Source organism: Cavia porcellus, unplaced genomic scaffold (assembly GCF_034190915.1).
Source record: "Cavia porcellus strain 051 isolate PalLab524CR breed Dunkin Hartley unplaced genomic scaffold, mCavPor4.1 scaffold_33, whole genome shotgun sequence".
Classification (NCBI taxonomy): domain Eukaryota; kingdom Metazoa; phylum Chordata; class Mammalia; order Rodentia; family Caviidae; genus Cavia; species Cavia porcellus.
In genome coordinates, this window is record NW_026947516.1 from 23,515,080 (window position 1) to 23,534,915 (window position 19,836).

Genomic DNA, 19,836 nt, shown 5'->3' on the forward strand with positions numbered 1-19,836 from the left:
CTGTTTCTTTTTTTGTCTTTTTGAGACAGGGCTTCACTATACAGTTCAGGCTGACCTTGAACTCACAGCGATCCTCCTGCCTCAGTCTTTCAAGTGCTGGGATTACAGGTGTACATCACCACTCCTGGCTGTCTTACTATTTTGGAACAACTGGCAAATGTCACATTATGTCATTTGTGAAGATGTTATTGCTTTTAATTATCCATATCAGCCCATTATTAAGGCTAAATTTTATTTGCAGTGATTTATGCCATTTGTGTTAGGCATTAGGTGCACCAGTGCTGACCTTAATTACGTGTTACTGACAGTTTTAAAAGATTGAAGATTTAACATTTTAGCACTTTTCTGGGGGTGTCAGGTCAGGTGGTTTGTGTACTTGGGAGAAGTCACCATTTGGATTTCTATTTCTCCTCTCTAGATTTGGCAGAGAGTGATTTGGCATATACCCGGGCCATCATGGGCAGTGGCAAAGAAGATTACACTGGCAAAGATGTACTGATTCTGGGAGGTGGAGATGGAGGAATCTTATGTGAAATAGTCAAACTGAAACCAAAGATGGTCACTATGGTAGAGATATCCTTTGTTGCATGAGAGAATAAGTTTAGTGGACTTGTTTTGTTTCTTTTCTTCCTTTTGTATTTTAAACTCAAGTCTCATGGACTGAACACAAATGTGTTACATAGAGTACCTGGAGCAGACAGTTCTGCTTAATACTGGAAGATTTTTTTATGTGGCCACCACCAACAAAGCGAAGACAATGCAGTTGAGGATTAGATGGTGGCTTTCATACGCTGTCTGCTGCTTAGGCCTTCCCTATGCCAATTTATAAGAAGAAAAGAAAATTCAAATCTTTTTCTGTGTCTTTAGTGTGAAAATTAAATTCACAATTTTATCTTGTTAATATTAACTTATGATACACAAATTTGTGTTATAAAATTTTTGTTTGTTTTGACTTTACTATTTTCTGTTTTTTTTTTTCTCCAGTACTAGGGATTGAACCCAGAACCTTGTGCATAGTAGGCAAGTGTTCTACCATTGAGCTGGACCCTCAGCCTTAACTTTTCTTAAGTGTTACTGTTTTCAGAGTTCTTTTGATATGTACAGATTCTCCTTAACATGTTTTGGACATTGACCAAATGGTGATTGATGCGTGTAAGAAATACATGCGGAACACATGTAGTGACGTCTTAGACAATCTCAAAGGAGACTGCTATCAGGTAATTATTTTTTCCTGTTAATGCATTTTTAAGTCAACTGATAACATATTTTTTGAGCCAGGTCTCATTATGCAGTTCAGGCTATCCTTGAGCTCACTTTATAACAATCAGGTTAGCCTTGAACTCAAAACAGTTCCTCTTACTTCAGCCTCCTGAGTGCCAGGATTACAGGCATATGCCCCCAAGCCTGTCTCTGATACAGTGTTATTGGTTGAAATTGAAGCTTCTTAACCTAGCTTTTAGCATATTGGTTAAGAAGATACTGTCTTGTTATGTGAGTTAAATGTATAATTATATTTCAGGTAGATGTATACAGATAATAAAACAGAATCCTCCAGCTCCAGATTCTCTGAATTAAATCCTGTTAATTATTTTTTTCTTTTTGCTGCTGGGATCAAACTTAGGGCCTGTATGTACCTGCTTCACACACTGTACCATTGAGTTCCATTCTCGCTCACATTAATTCTTGTATAAAAGATACCATGTACCTCTTTATGACTTGGCAACTGTCACCTTTTGTCTTTATTCTGAGTAAGCTGAGTCTATCTTTTCAGTTGGAATTTGGATATTTAATTGCTTGGTATAGTTGAGGGGTGCAGTGGGGAATCACAGGACAGTGATTATCCCACTTTTCTTTTTTCTTTTTTCTTGGTAGCGGGGATCGAACTCACAACTGTGTGCTTGCAAGGCAGATGCTTATGCTGCTGAGCTAAACCCCCGGCCCTGGTTGGTATAGTTGACTAAAATGTTTGAGATTGGAGCAGTTGCTTCTAACAAGCAGTTAATTTCTCTCCTAAATTCTACTGTGCTTAAAAGTTGACCAATTATTATGATATGTAGAATTCATTTTTTATTGTCCTTTTTTGAATGTGTAGTTTTGGTTCCTATATCTGTAGGACTTTTTAGAACAAGATACGCGGCACTCATTTTTACAAATTCTTAAATGTGTATCTTCAGATTTATAAAGAATTTAGATGAGAGCTTTAATTTAACATGTAAATTATTTAATACCTTCTCCTTAATGTGCATATGTATATGCATCTAAATTAGATTTTTTTAAAAAATTGATTTCATGGTACATGCATGCTAACTTCCTAAAAGTTGATATAAATTCTACCCACATTAAAAGGAAGTTGCGATTGTTTTGTGGACCAGAAGGAGAGAGATATATACTTGCCTCATACTATTTGAAAAATATAAGAAGAGTGAAGTATTAATGTTCTTCAGAGTAGAGAGTTGCTGCATAGTGAGCTAAAAGGTAACATTATTTACAAATAATAAGTCAGGCATGTTGTTTAATTCTCACACCTATGCTTAGTGGACATTATTTCTATTATAGAAGTGAAGATGAGGCTTAGAGAGCTTAAAGGTAATTAATTGAAGGTTGTAGAGTAACCTTTTTTAGAGGAGTACCACAAAAACTCCCGCTTCTCTCCCCCAATGCATTTTTTATGTGGGTTTCTTAAGTGAATTAAGAAAAGACCGAAAGTACAGGCCCAAAGCATCAGTATGGTTGAGTTGTTGACTGTAGAGGCTGGATGTAAGTAGGACAAATGACCGGTGGCCTGGAAAGCAACCTCTCAACCTAAAAATTGAAATGAAGGCAGGGCACACAAGTAGTGACCCAGATGGATGTGAGAGATAAGAGAAAGGTACTGTGTGTGTGTGTGTGTGTGTGTGTGTGTGTGTGTGTGTGTGTGTGTGTGTGTGTTAGAGCTCAGTGAATAGCTATTGGAAGAATTATATTATAGGAACCCAGAGTAACAAATCACACCTTGTTTTTATGTAAAACTAGGCTAGAGGGCATTGGTGCCCAAATGCACCGCCCCCACAACAGCACAGCCACTAGGGGGAGCCTGGAGTATTATTCTCTGGCTGAGAATTTTTCCCAAAGCTCTCAAGGCATCCCAGACTGAGTGTAGGGGACCAGGGGACCGAAAGACCCACCTTAACATCCTTCCTTAACGTCAAACCAGCCCTTGTCCACTAACATACTGCCACTGAAAAGATTCCAAGTCTTTCCATCATTTGAAAAGCAGATACCCTCAACATTTGTTTAGAAAATAGAAAATGTTCTAAAGCATCTTCATTATTTTTATAATATGAGTAAAACCTTAATACTGGAATACTGAAAGAAACTAAAGATTTATCATGTATATGCACAAAATTTCAAAGTAAAATAGTTAAATCTAGCAACTTAAATTTTACAGCACATCCAAGTAGAAGTGAGTTCAGACATGTAAATATGCGAACGTTATGTTACCATACTTATATAAATAATATAAGGAGTAAAATAAAATCAATAAATGACAAAGAGTTTGAGAATACTTAGCAGTCATTCTTAATAAAAAAATTCTTTAGGTGAAATAACATTACCATAGAGAGAATCACTGAAACATAGAAAGTAACAAACTTAACTGACAGTTGCAAAATGTAAGTGGTAAGAGCCATTTCCATTGAAACTAAGAATAAAATAAAGATACTGATTATTACCTGTCTTCAATATTGTTTTGAAGCAGCTAATATGCTAAGGCAGAAAGGTGGAAAACAAAATTGCTGATGATAGAAAGTTTGGGTAACATCTAGAAAATTAGGTAGATTTATGATAGTCTGATAAAGTGATAGGTAAGTACTGAATTTTTTATCTATGCTAAATGCTGAACAATGTGAAAGGAAATAAGGGGTGGATACAGAGGGCATCCTATTCAAAGTCGTAACCAATGGCTAAGCTGAATACTTAGGAATTGGCAAGAGTGGTATTATGAGACCGATCTGAATCAAAGTAAGACCTTAGACACGAAAGCAGTATGTGGAGAGGCATGTTGTATTTCTTGCACAAAAATAATAGGACATTGTCTTTTTTCCAATTACGAGTAATTACAATCAGAATTACAAGGGAGGGTGAAGACTTAGCCCAATTGATTCTGAGTTTCATTTGTAAAAATAAGAATGGCCAAATCCTAGTGAAGGGAGAGTTGTCCCATTGGCTGTTAGTTTTACTATAAAGCACAGTAACCAGATAGGAAGTGTGTCACAGAACCAGATAGAGGAATGCCATGGGAACTTGAACGTGGCTGAGTGTTATTCCTGTGTACACTGCTAATTTGTAGACTGAGATGCACTTCAGTTTACTTGGGAGAACGCCCAGTTGATTTAATAAGCAATGCTGCCATAATAGGCTATTCATTTGGTGGGGAGAAAGTTAGCAACCTAGAAACCATAGCAAGAAGAATTCAGCAGTTCAGTTTGAGATATAAAAACTAGAACATTAGGAAAATTTAGAATATTTGCCCTCGGAGTTGGGAAATACTTTTAAAAGCAAGACACTCAAACTGCTAATATGTTTTGTTGTTGTTACCAAGTAAAAAAGACAGATGAGAGAAAGTACAGGTAACAGACGTGATTGGGTGCCAATCCCTGAGTAATACAAAGAATTCCTATAACTTAAAATTTAAAACTGAAGTTAGCAAAATTGATTGAGTGTAAAGGATATGAACTGGTGCTTCTCAGAAGAGCAAAGCCAAATCACCTGTAAGAATAGCACAAGACGCTCACCCCTATTGGTGACCCAGAAAGTTCATTTGAAAGCATTAGCAGTGGACTTGGAAAAATTTCAGAGGGGGACCATATCCTATGCTGGGAAGATGCAAGGAAACCACTGCTTGTGTGGGTTCTGGTTGGAGTATGAATTGCTGTCAAAACCCAAAACTAAACCACACATGCACTGACACACAGATGAAGACATTGGCCATATATGCCATATCTTTTCCTACATATCCATGCCTGTAATAATGGTGTAAGTTAAGCACAGTAAGAGAGTAACTATAACTACCACTAATAAAGTAGGATAGGTATAAGAATATACTGTATTAAAATTGCCATCATCACTATTCTTGTGCTTTGGGGCGGGGCCATCGGTAAGTGCAACAAGGGTTACCTGAACATATGCACTGTGACACTGCAGCAGTCTGATAATTGAGACAGCTGCTAAGTGACTAATGAATGGGTAGTGTATACAGGGTGGAGACTACACAAAGGGATGATTCATATCATGGGTGGGGTGAGGCTTCACTATGCTAAACACAATTTACAACTTAAAAGTTTTCTTCTGGAATTTTCCATAGAATTGGTTCAGATTAAGGTTGGCCATGGTGTGCTGAAGCTGTGGATAGTAAAACTGATATGGAGGGACTACTGTATTTACTACATAGAATCTGTGTGACAGTTCCAACCCTTAATTGCTGTACTCTATCCTTTGTGACTTCTGTGGTGGAAGCTGGTGTTTAGGGCATGACTTTATTAGCAGTACGTAGACTGTTTGAAAAACCATAAATTAGTAGTTCAAGGTGTAAAAATCAAACAATTCAGTCATTCAGTGTTTAGAAGAAGAGAGTAGAGGAAAGCAGAGTTAGGAAAGGCGGTCTGGATGAAAGAAGTGTGAACTTCTTTTGGTGTATTTTTTGCCTATTTCTTATTGAGTGCTTTTGGGCAAGCTGTGTAACCTTGCTTAAGTTAGTTTCTATCTGTAGAGTTGTTTAGGTGAGACGAGGAGGCATCTCGGGCATCCACTGGACACTTAATTTTTCACTGTTTTAGACATGGATGGCCTTTGTACATGTGGCAGGTGCTGTGGATGTAAGCTTTAGCTTGCATTTTCTCCTCTTCGCCTGGAAGCCTTGTTTTAACTACATCCACATGTATTGGCTTACTCATATCCCATTCTCTTTGGCAGGTTCTAATAGAAGACTGTATTCCAGTACTGAAGAGGTACGCCAAAGAAGGAAGAGAGTTTGATTATGTGATTAATGATTTGACTGCTGTTCCAATCTCCACGTCTCCAGAAGAAGGTAGTTTCTGTTTTGTGTTAACTGAGATAATTGTTCATGGAAATGTTTTCTCCATATGAGAGAGAAAGGATCTTAGAGATGGTCTGGTTATGTTCTGTCATTTTATAAAGTGAGTTAAACTGAGGCCCATGGTGGAGAGGTGGCTGGATATGGATTTGACTTTCATTCCTGTTCCATCATTAAATGAGTGAATTAACTCAGCCACTAGGAAAAAAATTAAGTAAAATGTCTCCTAATCATATCATTTGGACATTAAATTGTTTGATAATTTGTTAAAATTATGTGATTTTTACCTATACTGGGACAGACTGCTGACTTTTAAAACTGGGACAGAAATACTTCTCCTTCTCAAGTCATATGAACCAAATCTTTGCTGCTGTATGCTTTCTGTTAATATTTTCTCCGTTAATGTAACTACCTGTTTAGTTTGCAAAATGGGGTCTCAACCTGATGACTGCTGTAGATTCTCCAGACGTGTTGGTACGTTCCCTCTTAAAGTAGTTTTCTTTAAGAGGTCAAACTCCGCAATTGTGTTAGATCGCTGTCTCTTAAGGATAGGGGAAAGGAGATGGAAACTAGTCCCTTGCACATACTAGGCAAGTGCCTCATCACTGAGCTACACTGTTAGCCCTTTGTACCAAATCTATTGGTGTGAGAATGGTGTTGAGTGGATACATATTTGATTTTGACCTTGGTGTTTTATGTGTAGCATGCATGTGAGATACCAGGTATGTGACTATATATTATTGTTCTGAACAAACTTTTCATATTGGATAAGTCTCAGCTCATTGCGCTTCTTTGTTTTATATTGTTGAGTACCAGCATGAATATTTGATGACTGATGTTTTCAATGCATGCAAACCCATATTTGTACAACTTAATTTTTGACATCTAGATTCCACATGGGAGTTTCTCAGACTGATTCTTGACCTCTCAATGAAAGTACTGAAACAGGATGGGAAATATTTTACACAGGTAGGCTACTATTAAATTTTTTTTCCCTAAAGTTATCAATGAAAATTTAGTATTTTAAAATTTGAATGTATATTCTTGGAAGTTTTTTTCAAGGATAGAATAGCATCATTGGATTATATTCTTTCAGGCGGTTGGTTTCTAAATTTCTGACCTTTCATCTTTTGGGAATGGATGGATGAGTTCTTAGCAGAACCAAATTTTGTCAGACCTGGCCTCTGGTTGTAGTATGAGCTACTGCCACCAGATGGAGACACAGATTGGTTTTTTTTTTTTTTCCTCCTTCCCTCATCTAGAAGACTGCATTGAAAAAAGCCCCTTTAGCCACATATACTTGATAAACAGCTTTGCCTGTAGTATGAGCCACTGCCACCAGATGGAAGCAAATTGCGTTTTACTCACTTTCTAGGGGATTCTTAATTTTCAAAGAAAATTTAAAGATGTATTTCTTGATGCGTATATAAAAATACATGTAAACACAAAACCTATTAAAATACTTACTGGGGCACCTTGAGACTATTGATGTTAAGTGAAATAAATCAGACACATAAGTGTAAATATCACATAGTTTCTCTTATGAATATAAATAAAGACCAGAATAAAAGATAGGAAACAGATGTTTTGAAAAATGAAAGAATGATCTAGAGATGGAGGAAGAGAGGATGAAAGGGAGGGGAAGGGGGAGGAAAGAGAATTAGGATGCGTTACGTACATGAACCAACTGCCCACAAGGAAGATATCATTGTGTACTGCAAACATGTACCAATGAAAATTTTTAAAATTAAAATTTTATTTTAGCTGTTATATAAAACCATAAAAATCATACATATTCTTGAGGGTACCATGTGGTGTTTTGATACATGTATACATAATGTAGTGCTTGGTTAGGGTAAGCACCTGTCTCTCTTCAAGCCTGTATCATTTCTTTATGGTAGAAACATTCCGAATGTTTTCTTGTGGTTTTTAAAAAAAATGTACAGTTGATAGTTTTTCTCCGTAGTCACTCTGCTGTTCAGTCGCACACTAGAACTTCTTACTCCTATCTACTACTGTAATTTAGTACTTTTTAAAGTAGCAAAACACTAGTACATTTCAATATCACGAACAGGTGAGGTCTTCATTATCCCGAGGAGATGCTTGCCAGTAAACCTTATCCTACAGTATATATTTCATGGGATCTGTGATGAATAATACTGAAAATGAATTAGCAGCTTCTGTACATTTTGACCTAGGATCTAGCCTACCCTCTTCTTCTCACTGTATTCAAGAGCTGCAGCCATATAGTGATTCATCATGGACTTTGCACTTGTTGAAAGGCTTTTAAAGCTTCCAGGAGAGTAAATAACTGTCTAAGCATGGTATTTTCCCCTTGATATGTAGAAATGATCTTTTAGACACATTCTAAACATCTTTCAATTTATAGCAGGTCTGTAAACTATGGTTCAGATCTTGCCTCCTACTTTTTTTGTACTTTTCATGGCACACAACCATGCCTGTTTATCACACTGTCAATGACAGTGAGGAAAATTAGTTGTGAGAGAGGCTGTACAATTTGCACAGCTTCAAGTATTTTCTGTCTGGCTCTTTGCAGATGGCGTTAGCTGGCCCTGTTTTATAAGACATCTTCACTAAATCATGCTCAAACAAAAGCTTCTTACTATAACCACAACCATAACCAGTTTGGATTCAGCAAACTGGACTTTTTTGTCAATGGGTATTTCTTAAGCAGAGCACACCTGTAGCATTTTTTTTTTCTTTCATAGTTCTGCAAATAGGAAATCACATGCAGGTTAAGTTGAGGTAGGATATGAGGCTCTGGGCTCTTTAATTAAAAAGAGACTGAAAGGAAGCTGGGTACAATGGTATACGCCTGTAATCCTTGCTACTTGGGAAGCTGAGGCAGGAGAATCACTAGTTCCAGGTAAGCTTGGACAGCATAGTGATATGTTGTTTAAAAAAAAAACAAATCAGACGAATAAAAACAGAGGAGCTTCAATTGATTGTAGGAGACAAAATAGTGGCATTAGAAAGTGAATTGTTTGCTTTGTTTTGAATATTTGTCTAGTAGACTGCCTCTAGTATCTTTGAATGGAAAACAAAACAGGAATGCTTGCTTAGAACATTACCATAGTCCATTTGTAAATATCAGTGACCCATTTAACTTGTATTTGTTAACTGACTTACCAAAAGTCACAAGTATTAAATGCTTAGGATCATACTGTTTCCCAAGAATTATCCAAAAGGTGTATGTTACGGCATATTTTCTGTCCGTACATTCATTACTGTGGGGAATACAGTTCTGTAATATCTGCTTGCTTTTGAACTTGATAAAAAGGTGTGACTATAGATGTATTCTGTATTTTTACATTACAGACATAATATATGCATACTTTGGTCAAATGCATCTCACAGTGAGATTCATAGGGACTGAGAGGTATAAGCTTTTCAGAAGCTGTACTCCAGTCAAGAAGCAGGGTGGTCTACCTGGGGTATATTGGTACAGTCACCATAGTGTGGGTTTTTTTTTTTATTCTTTTTTGGTACTGAGATTGAACCCAGGACCTTGCACAATGTCAAGTAAGTGCTCTGTCACTGAACTACAACTTTCTCCCTTGATTCGGTTTTGTTTGATTTGATCTACCAAGTAACATGCTTGAAAGACACCCTTGATTCTTGCCATGCTCACCTCTCCTTGCAGGAGAGTGTAGCTCATAATTGAAATAAGGTTAAAGATAGAATGAAAATCTTGCATGGTAATTTATAAAAGCCAAGTATTCCTGCCCCAAACTGCTCATATCGTAGTGAAGAGTTTGTACTGTTAGTGGTATCACTGTGCCTGCTTGAATGCAGCCTTGTCAGTATGTCATGAAGCTGAGGAATGTGTTGTAGGATTTGTAGGAATTGAGCTGGCCCAAGTGGGCCAGTAGAACTCACATTGGGGGTGGGTTGCTTTTCTGATGTAGGAGACAGGTCCTCAGAATTAAGCACCCATATCTCTCTCCCTTATATCTTATTTAATGCATACAAAAATTTATGTGTAGCATGGATGTAAGTTACAATGCAAACGTATAGTAAACTTCTGACCACTCACTCCTGCATCACTTCAACTGTATGTTGTCAGTACACTTGACACATTTGTAGTCTTCAATATGTGCTACCTTCTTGAAATGCCCCATTTTTAGTGTCATTTTAAAAATCCCTATATTTTCTTTATAGGTGATTCACGTAGATATGATTTCTTGTATGATTTAGTTAGGCTTGTTTTTGAACTTGATAAAAAAGTGTTGTTATAGATGTATTCTGTACCTACCTTTTTACGTTACAGAAATAATATATGCTAAGTTTACAATATGCAAATGATACAGAAATCTATAAAATAGAAAAGCAAGTATCATTTATATCTGATTTGGGGAAAGGAGAACTGTCTAGAACTGAAGCTGTTGAATTGTGGTTTAACTCCTACTTGTGTTTTCTCCCCTTGTCACATCTCTTCCCTTTTGTCCTTAATGAGTGACTAATTCTTTGCTATTAGATGTTTTTGAGACATCAAAAACAAAGTAGTTCTGTTTGGCCTTGATCTCACTATGTAGCCCTAGCTGGCCTCAAACTCAACAATCGTCCTGCCTCAGCCTCCCAAGTGCTGGGATTATAGGCTTGTACTACCACCCCCAGCCAGATTTTGTTTTCTGCATCTCCCATATATTTTTTTTTTAAAGAAAAAAATGTTCTATTTAAGTAGACAGGAAAGTGAAATGTATGCTGTTACTTTTTTGGGCTAAGTCTATTTGTGGAGTTTCTTTTCTTTTTAAAAACTGCTTCTTGACAATGTTGGGAAAGAGCAAATTGAAACTTTCCTATTTCCTTACCACATTCTCTGTAAGGAACTCCTTCCTTCCATGTTCTGTCTTCAGTGTGTGGTGTCAGTTTAAAATGGCAGGAAAAACTGTTCAGCTGTTCACCTTGGTGGCATTTCCACTGTATAGCTTCCCCAGTGTTGATGCATTCTAAAAACAACCAGGCAACGTTTTCTATTTATGAGTCGTAAATTATACATATGGTGTTTATGTGATCTCATGGTGAACTTGATGTTGAAACCAAATTATATGCTAGTGAAGGGCATTTTGGTCATACCTCACTGCAGGACCCTAGATGATGGGTTATTAAACAGGCTGGCTCTCAAGGATGACGTGATGCTGAGCAAATGTGCTAGGTTAAAACCATCAAAGCCAGCGCTTGGAAGATATTTAATCTCTCATCTAGGGCTGACTGCCTGCTGGTTTGGGAATGTCATTCTCAGATGTTCTTACATCATAGATTGCCTTTATTTGTAAATAATTCTCACTTTGCATTGTACTTGGCTATTTTGAGAAAAATGCATTGTAGAGTTCTTGAGAAAGAGTGATATCAACACATGGGTTTGGTAGTCTTTTGAATGCTGCAAGTTTCAATGTTAAAAAGAACTAGGTGACATTAAATACCCATTTTGTTTGCATGAAAAGCAAGGGGGTACGGAAATTGGACTAAAAAGGATGGTAAACCCTACCCCCTGAGATACTAAATCGAAACTTAAATCTCTTGTGATTCTTGTGGATATTAAAGATTGAGAAACACTGCTCTAGAACTAAGCAGATAATATATCCGCACAGCAGCTTTACTTTGTTTTGGCCAGCATCTCTGGTTCTCTTCACTTTTTTTTTCCTCTCATGGTCACAGGATGGGTGCTGCAGCTTCAAATGTTACATCTAGGTTATAAACTGGAAGAGAATTAAAGGAGCCAGTCCCTCTATCTTTGATTGTTCAGAATCAAAAGCTTTCCTAGCCCATTTTGGCAGTATTTCATTGACTACCTCTAACTACCAAGGAGGCCGAGAAGTGATAATCAAAAAAGGGAGAAAAGTTATTACAATGAAGTCAAGGGAAAGAGTACAACTGGGGCTGACGATGTAGCTCAGTGGAAGAATTCTTGCCTTTACCTCCCTCTCCCAAAAAAAAAAAAAAAAAAGAAGAAAAGAAAACAAAAGCAGCTCCAGGATATCCTTAGCACATGTATCTTGAGTGAACATCTGTTGTCTTAATGCCTTAAAATCCGTCACAGATTTGGGGGAAATAAAAGCGTAAGTTCAGTTCCATCTCAACATTTTAGACTTTTAGAAAAGTTGTTGTTTAAGGCATTCTGGAAATCAGGAACATTAGCTTTTTGATAGTTCATTTTCAACACAAAAGTGATAATCATTGAAAAAAGTTACTTTGAGTGGGTTATGTGTATGACTGTGCGAGATTGCATGGTATGGATACAATGAACTGTGTCACTAATGAGAAATTGGTCTCACTGCTTTCTATTGCCTCATACTCTAATAATTTGAAATAGCTTTATAAATGAAGTAGGAGAATGAGATAATGAGATTGTAGCTTTTATCTTACTTGTAAAGATGAACTTTTATCTCAAGCTGGAATTATTCTTCATTAGAGACTTTCAAATTTGTAGGACTCAGGAATCTCATTGTTTGTGTTTCTATCTTTGATTTAGGGGAACTGTGTCAATTTGACAGAAGCCCTGTCGCTCTATGAAGAACAGCTTGGGCGCCTGTATTGTCCTGTGGAATTCTCGAAGGAGATTGTCTGTGTCCCTTCATACTTGGAATTGTATCCTTTGACCATGACATTGTGTTGTCAGATCAGAACACCCAAGTAATCCAATGCCAATCCTAACATTTTAAATCCTAATAATAAACATATTTAGCTTGGTAATATATAAAACTCCAGTTATCAAACTTGGCAGGGATCTTCTTAGTGACTTTCAAAGAAAACATTGATTTCTGAGTCCACTCACAGGGACTCTGGGGAGTAGTTTTCCAGGTGTTTTGAATAATTAAGTACCATTGGCCCAAAGCAGTGGTTCTCCAAGGCTTTCCCAGACCTGCTGTGTTACCAAAAACTGTTTAGATATGCAACTTCTCAGCAGAAGTTCTCAAAGGAGTCATACCTGCCGAATCACCTGAGAATTAATTAGCTAATCACATTATCAAGTCCCACCCTGACCTGCTGACCAATCAGAAATATGGAGATAGGCCCAGTCCTAAATCAGAGCTTTTAATCTTGACCACACTGCTCTAAGCCGTGCAGCTTTTCACCCATCTTTCAGTTTGTAAATCAGCACACAAATATTAAGTAAATGAGACCTATCCTGCCTTGAATTACCTATTTTCATTCCTTGACTCCTCTTCCAGATGGGTATTTTACACTGTTTGGAAGAAAGCTAAGCCCTGAAGATGAATTTCCCAACGACATGTGCTGCAGATAGCCTTCCTGACCTCCATATGCTGTACATGCCATCAAAATGAGTCAGGCAATTGATTGTGACTTCCTTAACGTTTTCTCTTCTTAATTATTATTTTTAATTTAAAAAAGCAAGTGGAAAAATGTATATTTTGATGAGCTAGGGTGTTATTTTCTTTGAAAGTCAGCTGAGGACAGTTAGACAGCACAGCAAAGACTGCTAAATGCACTGACCCCTAGAATGTGATTTTTGTTACTTTTTATTTCTGTGTGGGTTTTTTTTTTTTTTCGTTTTGTTTTGTTTTGATTTTGGTACAATGTAAATTTGGACCTTCGGAGGAATGAGCATCATTGTTTTATTTTGGAGGGAGGTTCTTGGTGGTTTTAAAAAAATTCACTTAGATTTTAAAATTTGGTGCTTTTAAGAAAGTTAAAATTGAATAGCAATGCTTCAATTAAAGTTACAAAAGAGATACTTCATGTGTTCTGTTTTATTTCAGTCCAGTCCCCTCCTTCACCTCTGATGCCTACAACTTGAAAAGTCTCATAAGAAAATGTATGTAGCTTTTGATATAGGGGAATGAAATTCCCAACCTACTATCTGTCTGGTACGAGTTTGTGTTCTCTAATTAGGAACAATGGAGGTTAAGAGCAGAATATATTTATTGAGAGAGACAGAAGGGGTCCCGAGTAGGTTGACAAAGGCTCATCTTTTCTAGGGTCTTTTATAGAGTGAAACCACAAGGTGGGATGGGTCCAAGATGCGGAAAAATGGGAACTTGTAAGGCAGAGGGGCATCAGATGGGCAGAACTGTGGTTAACCAAAAGATTAATTGTTCAGGTAAAACTGATTAAATTGGGGACAAATGGGGAAGCGAGTCATGTAGAAAGAGGACATTCTTTATGGAGCAGTAATATCAGTCCTTAGGATATGGGTTCATTTATTTGATCCTTTATCTTGAGGCCTGGCCCATAGCAGGAGATGTGTGTCTCCCCCACAGTTGTAAGGTATCTGGGCTTCTGTACTGGCTCCTAGAGGACCTAGCTCTGTCTCACTGCCCATAATATTTCTGACTAACTCAGCTGCTTTAAAGACTCTCAGATTGATATTGTTTGTTGGTTAACAGTCTACATCAAAGGTTAACTTGTATTGACTGAGGTTGTTACAGAGACATCACAGGGCTATCCTGTTTCTATTTAAAAAGAAGTAGTTATAGTGGGTATATATACTTTATCAATGAATTTACAGTACACAAAATGTTAAAAGTGAAATACTGTCCATTTTTAGGTAGGATTAGTGTCAACACAGACTATTCTGCCTTCCAAAGTAAGAACAAACGGTAACGTATATAACAAGTGCTTTAAGAATGAGTGCAGGACTACTCTTGTTGTTCCCTTTATACTGAATTGGCATGGAAGAAGAAATGATACTGTGGGATAAAAGGAGCTAGAGTTACACTGGAACTAGCTAAGTTTATGAAATACTTGTACTTAAAACCCAAATGGGTGGACATCCCTTCCAACTCTTATGTAGTGCTCTGAAAAGGCTCTATCTACTGTATAGAATTTAAAATGATGGCGCTGTTACTATTAGAGTACTGTTGGAGTCAGTAGAATTTTTTTCATTTTAGAAAAGAAATCAGTGTGCTCGCTTAGCACATATACTAGAAAAGAAAAGAAACGAAATATATCTACTATTGGGATACAGTGTTGTTACCGTGTGGATATGACCTTGTATTGGAAGACTGTTGAGGCCAAGGCAACAGATCTGCTGATAAGGCTGGTGGTATAGGCCCTGCTAGGGACTGAGAGGTAGAAATAACAGTGTATCAGATTGTGGCCAGTCATAGAAAATGCTTTTGGGAGAAAATAAGGGAAGTGGTATAGGGAAGAGCAAAGGAATGGAAAGGTAAATCATCTTGGGTGATAATACTGAATTCTGACCTGGCACATTTCAAGGTATTGCAGAAATGATGCTGTCTGATTGTTTGAGATGTCATTGTTACTGTTTTAAAACAAAAGTGTGTGAACCACTCTGGACAACTAAAAACCATCTCTGCTTTTTCTGCCTTTTAAAGAAATGTTTAGAGATCTAACATGTTATTTTAGTGGCTGTGGTGTTTTATGATTTTCAAGTCTCCTTTAGAATAGGATAAGGCTGGTGGTATAGGCCCTGCTAGCTGCTTTTTAATGAAAGATGAGAAATACGGCTTTTTGCATTCTATTCAACACATCAACAGATACTAAGAATTGATTTATTTAAAAAATGAAATGCTGCTTTCTCTTGAGAGTGTGATTGAATATTTATTAAAGTTGATTAATGGTGATCCAGTTGGGCCAGAGGGAGGCCAGGTTGGCAGTGCTTTTTAATGTACTAGAGCACTGCCAATATCAAAATGAAAATGTACTTTCGTTCTGTGTGATTTGAGTAGTCATGTCCTTGCTTGTATTAACTGTTGCTGACGCAGTTTGCATTTGTCTTTGTCGGTAAATTGATCAGTTTCAGTCCATTCCCTTGCCTCCTGGGAGAGGGCAGGGGATTGTGTGTGAGGGTGTTGTGTCCTGTGTCATCAGCCTCTACTTGAGGCACTGGAACCATGCTACGTAAAGTGCAGTTTATCACCCAGTTCTTTGTTTTCTCAGCACTTCAGCTGAACTTTTCTCAGAGTGAGACTTTCTCAGAGAAGGCATCAGCAGCGAGCTGATTTTTATTGTGACACATTTTCCTTGCCTTGTTACTAGTGTGAGCTGCTCTGTGACTTTAAAGAAACACTTCACCTCCTTCAGGTCACCCATCCTGTTGTTACATGTATTTGTGCCAGATAGTCCCCGATATTACTGTTGCTTTTAGTTAATAAACCACATTCACTTATATTGTATTGCTCAGGTTTAAAACAGCTTTGTGAATGAAATAATTGATATCACAGAGTAGGCCAGCAGTTCTGTGTGAACATCCTATGATCAGTCACAATTTAAATCTAGGTCCTCATATTCTCAATTTCCAATTTGGAATCCTTCATCAGGGTTCTTAACCTTTTTTCTACCTTAAACTCTTTTGGGAGGTGCCTGGTGAAACTCATGAGCCCCTTCTCAGGTGCATCTTTAAAATACTTAAACTAGATACAATTATAAGGAAATGCATTATATTAGTTTTCAAAAATTTGTAGTTTTCTACTTGTATGGCTTTATTAACTTGTTGACTAACTATATCAAGTAGTGAGTCAAATGGCCTAACTTTTAAGTAGCAATATGAATAAATATTTACAAGATACATACAGCAACTGAAATGTGATACCTGATTTATTGACAAAGGGAGCTTCTAGTACTAATATAATAACATGGTTTGTTACCTATGTTCATGCTTATGTTCATTTCAGAGGAAATGCTAAATTTTAATGAAAGATAAGTGGAGAGAAAGATACAAATATTTTCCCATCCAAATTGATAGATGAACAGAATTTTGTCAAGACTTCCGGTTAAGAACCTCTGATCTGTATGCTGTTGTTTTACTGGATTTGGGTGGCAAGGATGGTAGGTGGGTTCCTTTACCTCTCTATCAGAACCTCAAATCAACTTTGGCCGATCAGTTTTCAACCAGAACCATTAAAAATCTCAATTACCCAATGCAGTCATTCCACTGATTTCTGCTTTACTCATTATTTCAAAATGAGGAATAGAACATGAGGAAGAAATAGCCCAGTGGCTTTGGAAAGCTATTTCAATATTCTTGGATGCAATTTTGCTGAGAGATCAGTTGATTAATGTAACTGGACAGGTACACTTATCTTTTGTATCTCAGGGTCCCCAGGATGGTCAAGCTAGCTCATTAATGCGGACAATTTTCCCAGTGCAACAACCAAGCATGTGGTCATTTCAGTTAACAATTCCTTCATGATGAAGCATTAGGGAATAGGCCCATCTCTCTGCAACTTGCACAGGAATGTACCACAAAAAATGAGTCAGCGGCTCTCCTGGGTAAAAAGGCAGGCCGAACAAGCCCATTCTGACAGAAGACATTTAGTATCCAGAGGAAGAGGTTTGGGGGTGGGGGGTGGTTACTCTGCCCCTTTTCCCAAAGATGGAAAGCACAACATAGTAAAATTTGCGAGTATCAGGTTTCTGCAGATGTTGGCATTGGTTCGAGAGTTAATAGTTAAGATATTATTCCTAGTTTCACCTATTGGAAAATCCTTGTGATTTTCTTTCTCTGGAGCACTGAGACTTGTACCCAGGGCCTGCTGCCTGCAACAAGCCACTCATATATGAGCTATCCTTAGGGAATCCTTTATTTTAAACTTCGTTCTAAGATACTTTATATCTTGGTTAACAGTTGTGACACTAGCTTTGGATCATGCTAAGTGACTACACTATACTAAATTTAATATGGTCTGCTTTCCAGATATTCTGCCTTGACCTGTTTTCCCTATTATGTCCAGGTCAACTTTGCTACCTGAAATTCTGTTGTCCATCCCCCAGTGCTGTCAGCCTGTCTCTTAAATTGCCTGGTCCTTCCACACTTTGTGTTGCAGTTTGCTCCAGTTTTATTAAATCTTTGTCTTGTGTCTGATATCCATGTCTGTGTGTTTCATGCCTGTAGATACCCCGTGTCTTGGTGGGAAGGAATAGACTCCTGGATCTGGGTTCTGAGTACAATTTAAGAACTGAAGGGTTTTGACTGAAATGTGGTAGGGGCAGGGGAAACAGGAGGTTCATTCCAAGTGGCCCCAACAGCAGTGGCTGGAATGCACACTAAACACTCCCTGCTCCCTATTCACCTTGACCCATGCTCGGTGCCTGGAGCCAGCACTGGGGAAGTATTTCTGACCTGGAAGATTGAAGATCAAAGTTTACTTTAAAGAAAAGCATTTTAAGTAGATCATGGATGAAATAGCCTTAAGGAAATGACTCAGTAGTGGCATTATTTAAGGAAAAAAGCAGTCTGTGCAGATGATTGGAGCAGTATATGCTGTACCATAGTAAGGGTGTGGTTTTAGTTATTGTGAGTGCTATCTTGAAGGGTGCATTCCAGGCAAGAGCCTAGCCTCTTGGGTACTTTCTTGGTCCATCCACAGGCTGAATTCAGAGCAGTAGAAACTTGGAAGGTGTACAGCATTACATTGGGAAACTGCAGCAGTGTATGATGGAGTCAAATTGCTTTTGGCTGGTGGCTATTTTGTGACTTACTTTTCTTTTTCTTTCCCTGTGTGTGTGCTTTCTACTAACCATCCTCAAACAGCTCCATTCCCCACTTATGTTGAGTGAAGCTCCCACAGGCCTCCACTAGATCCACTTTAGCTGACAGAGGACTGTCCTTGGCTCAGGTGTCTGTGCCAGTCAGTCTGTGGAGATCAGGTGCAGGGCCACAGCTGCTTGCTTTCAATTTGAGTATGGCCCATGACTCTCACTTGAAGGATCCAGATGGGTTGGTGCTGAAAGAATCAAGTAGAGCCATTCAAAAAGCCTGAAATCTTGAGAATGTACGTAAAACAGAAATGAGGGGCATAAATATACAAATTATACAAATAGGTAAAGCTTGTACTTGCTGGAGAGTGCAGAGTCAAGTGGTTAAGTTGGGAGGAGTGCTGCAGGGGAACAATAAGCATTTTGTCATCAGTGGAGACTGAGTCAGGCAAGAATTATCCATTGGTGTTAAAATGGGAGAGTTTTTGACAAGTATGTTTACATAGTTTCAAAGTCTCTCACAGACTAACCGAGGTGTGCATCGGCTTTATATTGTCCCCTTAAAAATTACTGCAAACTTAATTCTTTAAAAATAGCACAGTTCTGGGGGTCAGAAATCTAAAAGGAGTTTTATTAAGTTTAAAATGTTGGCAAGACAGGTTCCTTCTGGAAATTGTACAGAAGAATCCAGTTTTGCCCTTTTAAGTTCCTAGAGACTAGTCACATTCTTTAACTGTTAGCTCCTTGCTTCAGTCTCAAAGCCATTAGCATAGCAGCTTCACTTCTCTCTGCTTCCGATTGTCACGGTGCCTCTCTCTGACTCCTGTGTCCCTTTGGAAAGTCATTGTAATTGCATTGATGATCCAGGATATTACCTCTACTCACCCTAACTGCAAAATCCCTTTTACCATATAAGTTAGCATTCAAACAAGGTTCTGGAGATTAAGGTATGGGCATTCTCAAGGGCTAAGGGAGCATTTATTCATCTTACCATGCATTGCAAGGGAAAAGTAACTTTACAGTAAATAAATTGAGCAGCATCTTGACCAGATGACCAGAATCAAGAATCCGTCACCTCCTATACAGTGTTTGACTATAAATGCCTTTCTTTCATCTAGCCATAAGGAATTTCAACCTCAAATGAGAAACAGTATACATTAAGAACAGCCCTAGTGCATTCTTCAAAAGTTTTTTGCTTTTGTTTTTGGTGATGCTGGTGTTTGAACCCAGGGCCTTCTTTGGGCTAGGCAAGTGTGGCAGTAAGTGAGCAGCATCCCCAGGTCTTTAAAAAGTATTGACGTCCAAAAAGACCATCGGTGAAAAGGTTCTTAAGTCAGATAAAG

General features: G+C 37.9%; 1 protein-coding gene across 2 annotated transcripts in view; it reads left to right on the forward strand.

Annotated features, from left to right (window-relative positions):
- The window catches only part of Sms (spermine synthase), a 48,181-nt gene extending 34,394 nt beyond the window's left edge, over positions 1 to 13,787 (forward strand). For both annotated transcript variants that reach the window (XM_063243057.1, XM_023563629.2), the window contains exons 6-11: positions 419 to 573; positions 1,128 to 1,217; positions 5,950 to 6,064; positions 6,960 to 7,039; positions 12,564 to 12,679; positions 13,264 to 13,787. In XM_063243057.1, the coding sequence (XP_063099127.1) occupies positions 419 to 573; positions 1,128 to 1,217; positions 5,950 to 6,064; positions 6,960 to 7,039; positions 12,564 to 12,679; positions 13,264 to 13,303 (596 nt within the window). In that variant the 3' untranslated portion in view covers positions 13,304 to 13,787. The remainder of the gene's footprint in view (positions 1 to 418; positions 574 to 1,127; positions 1,218 to 5,949; positions 6,065 to 6,959; positions 7,040 to 12,563; positions 12,680 to 13,263) is intronic.
- The last annotated feature ends 6,049 nt before the right edge of the window (positions 13,788 to 19,836 follow it).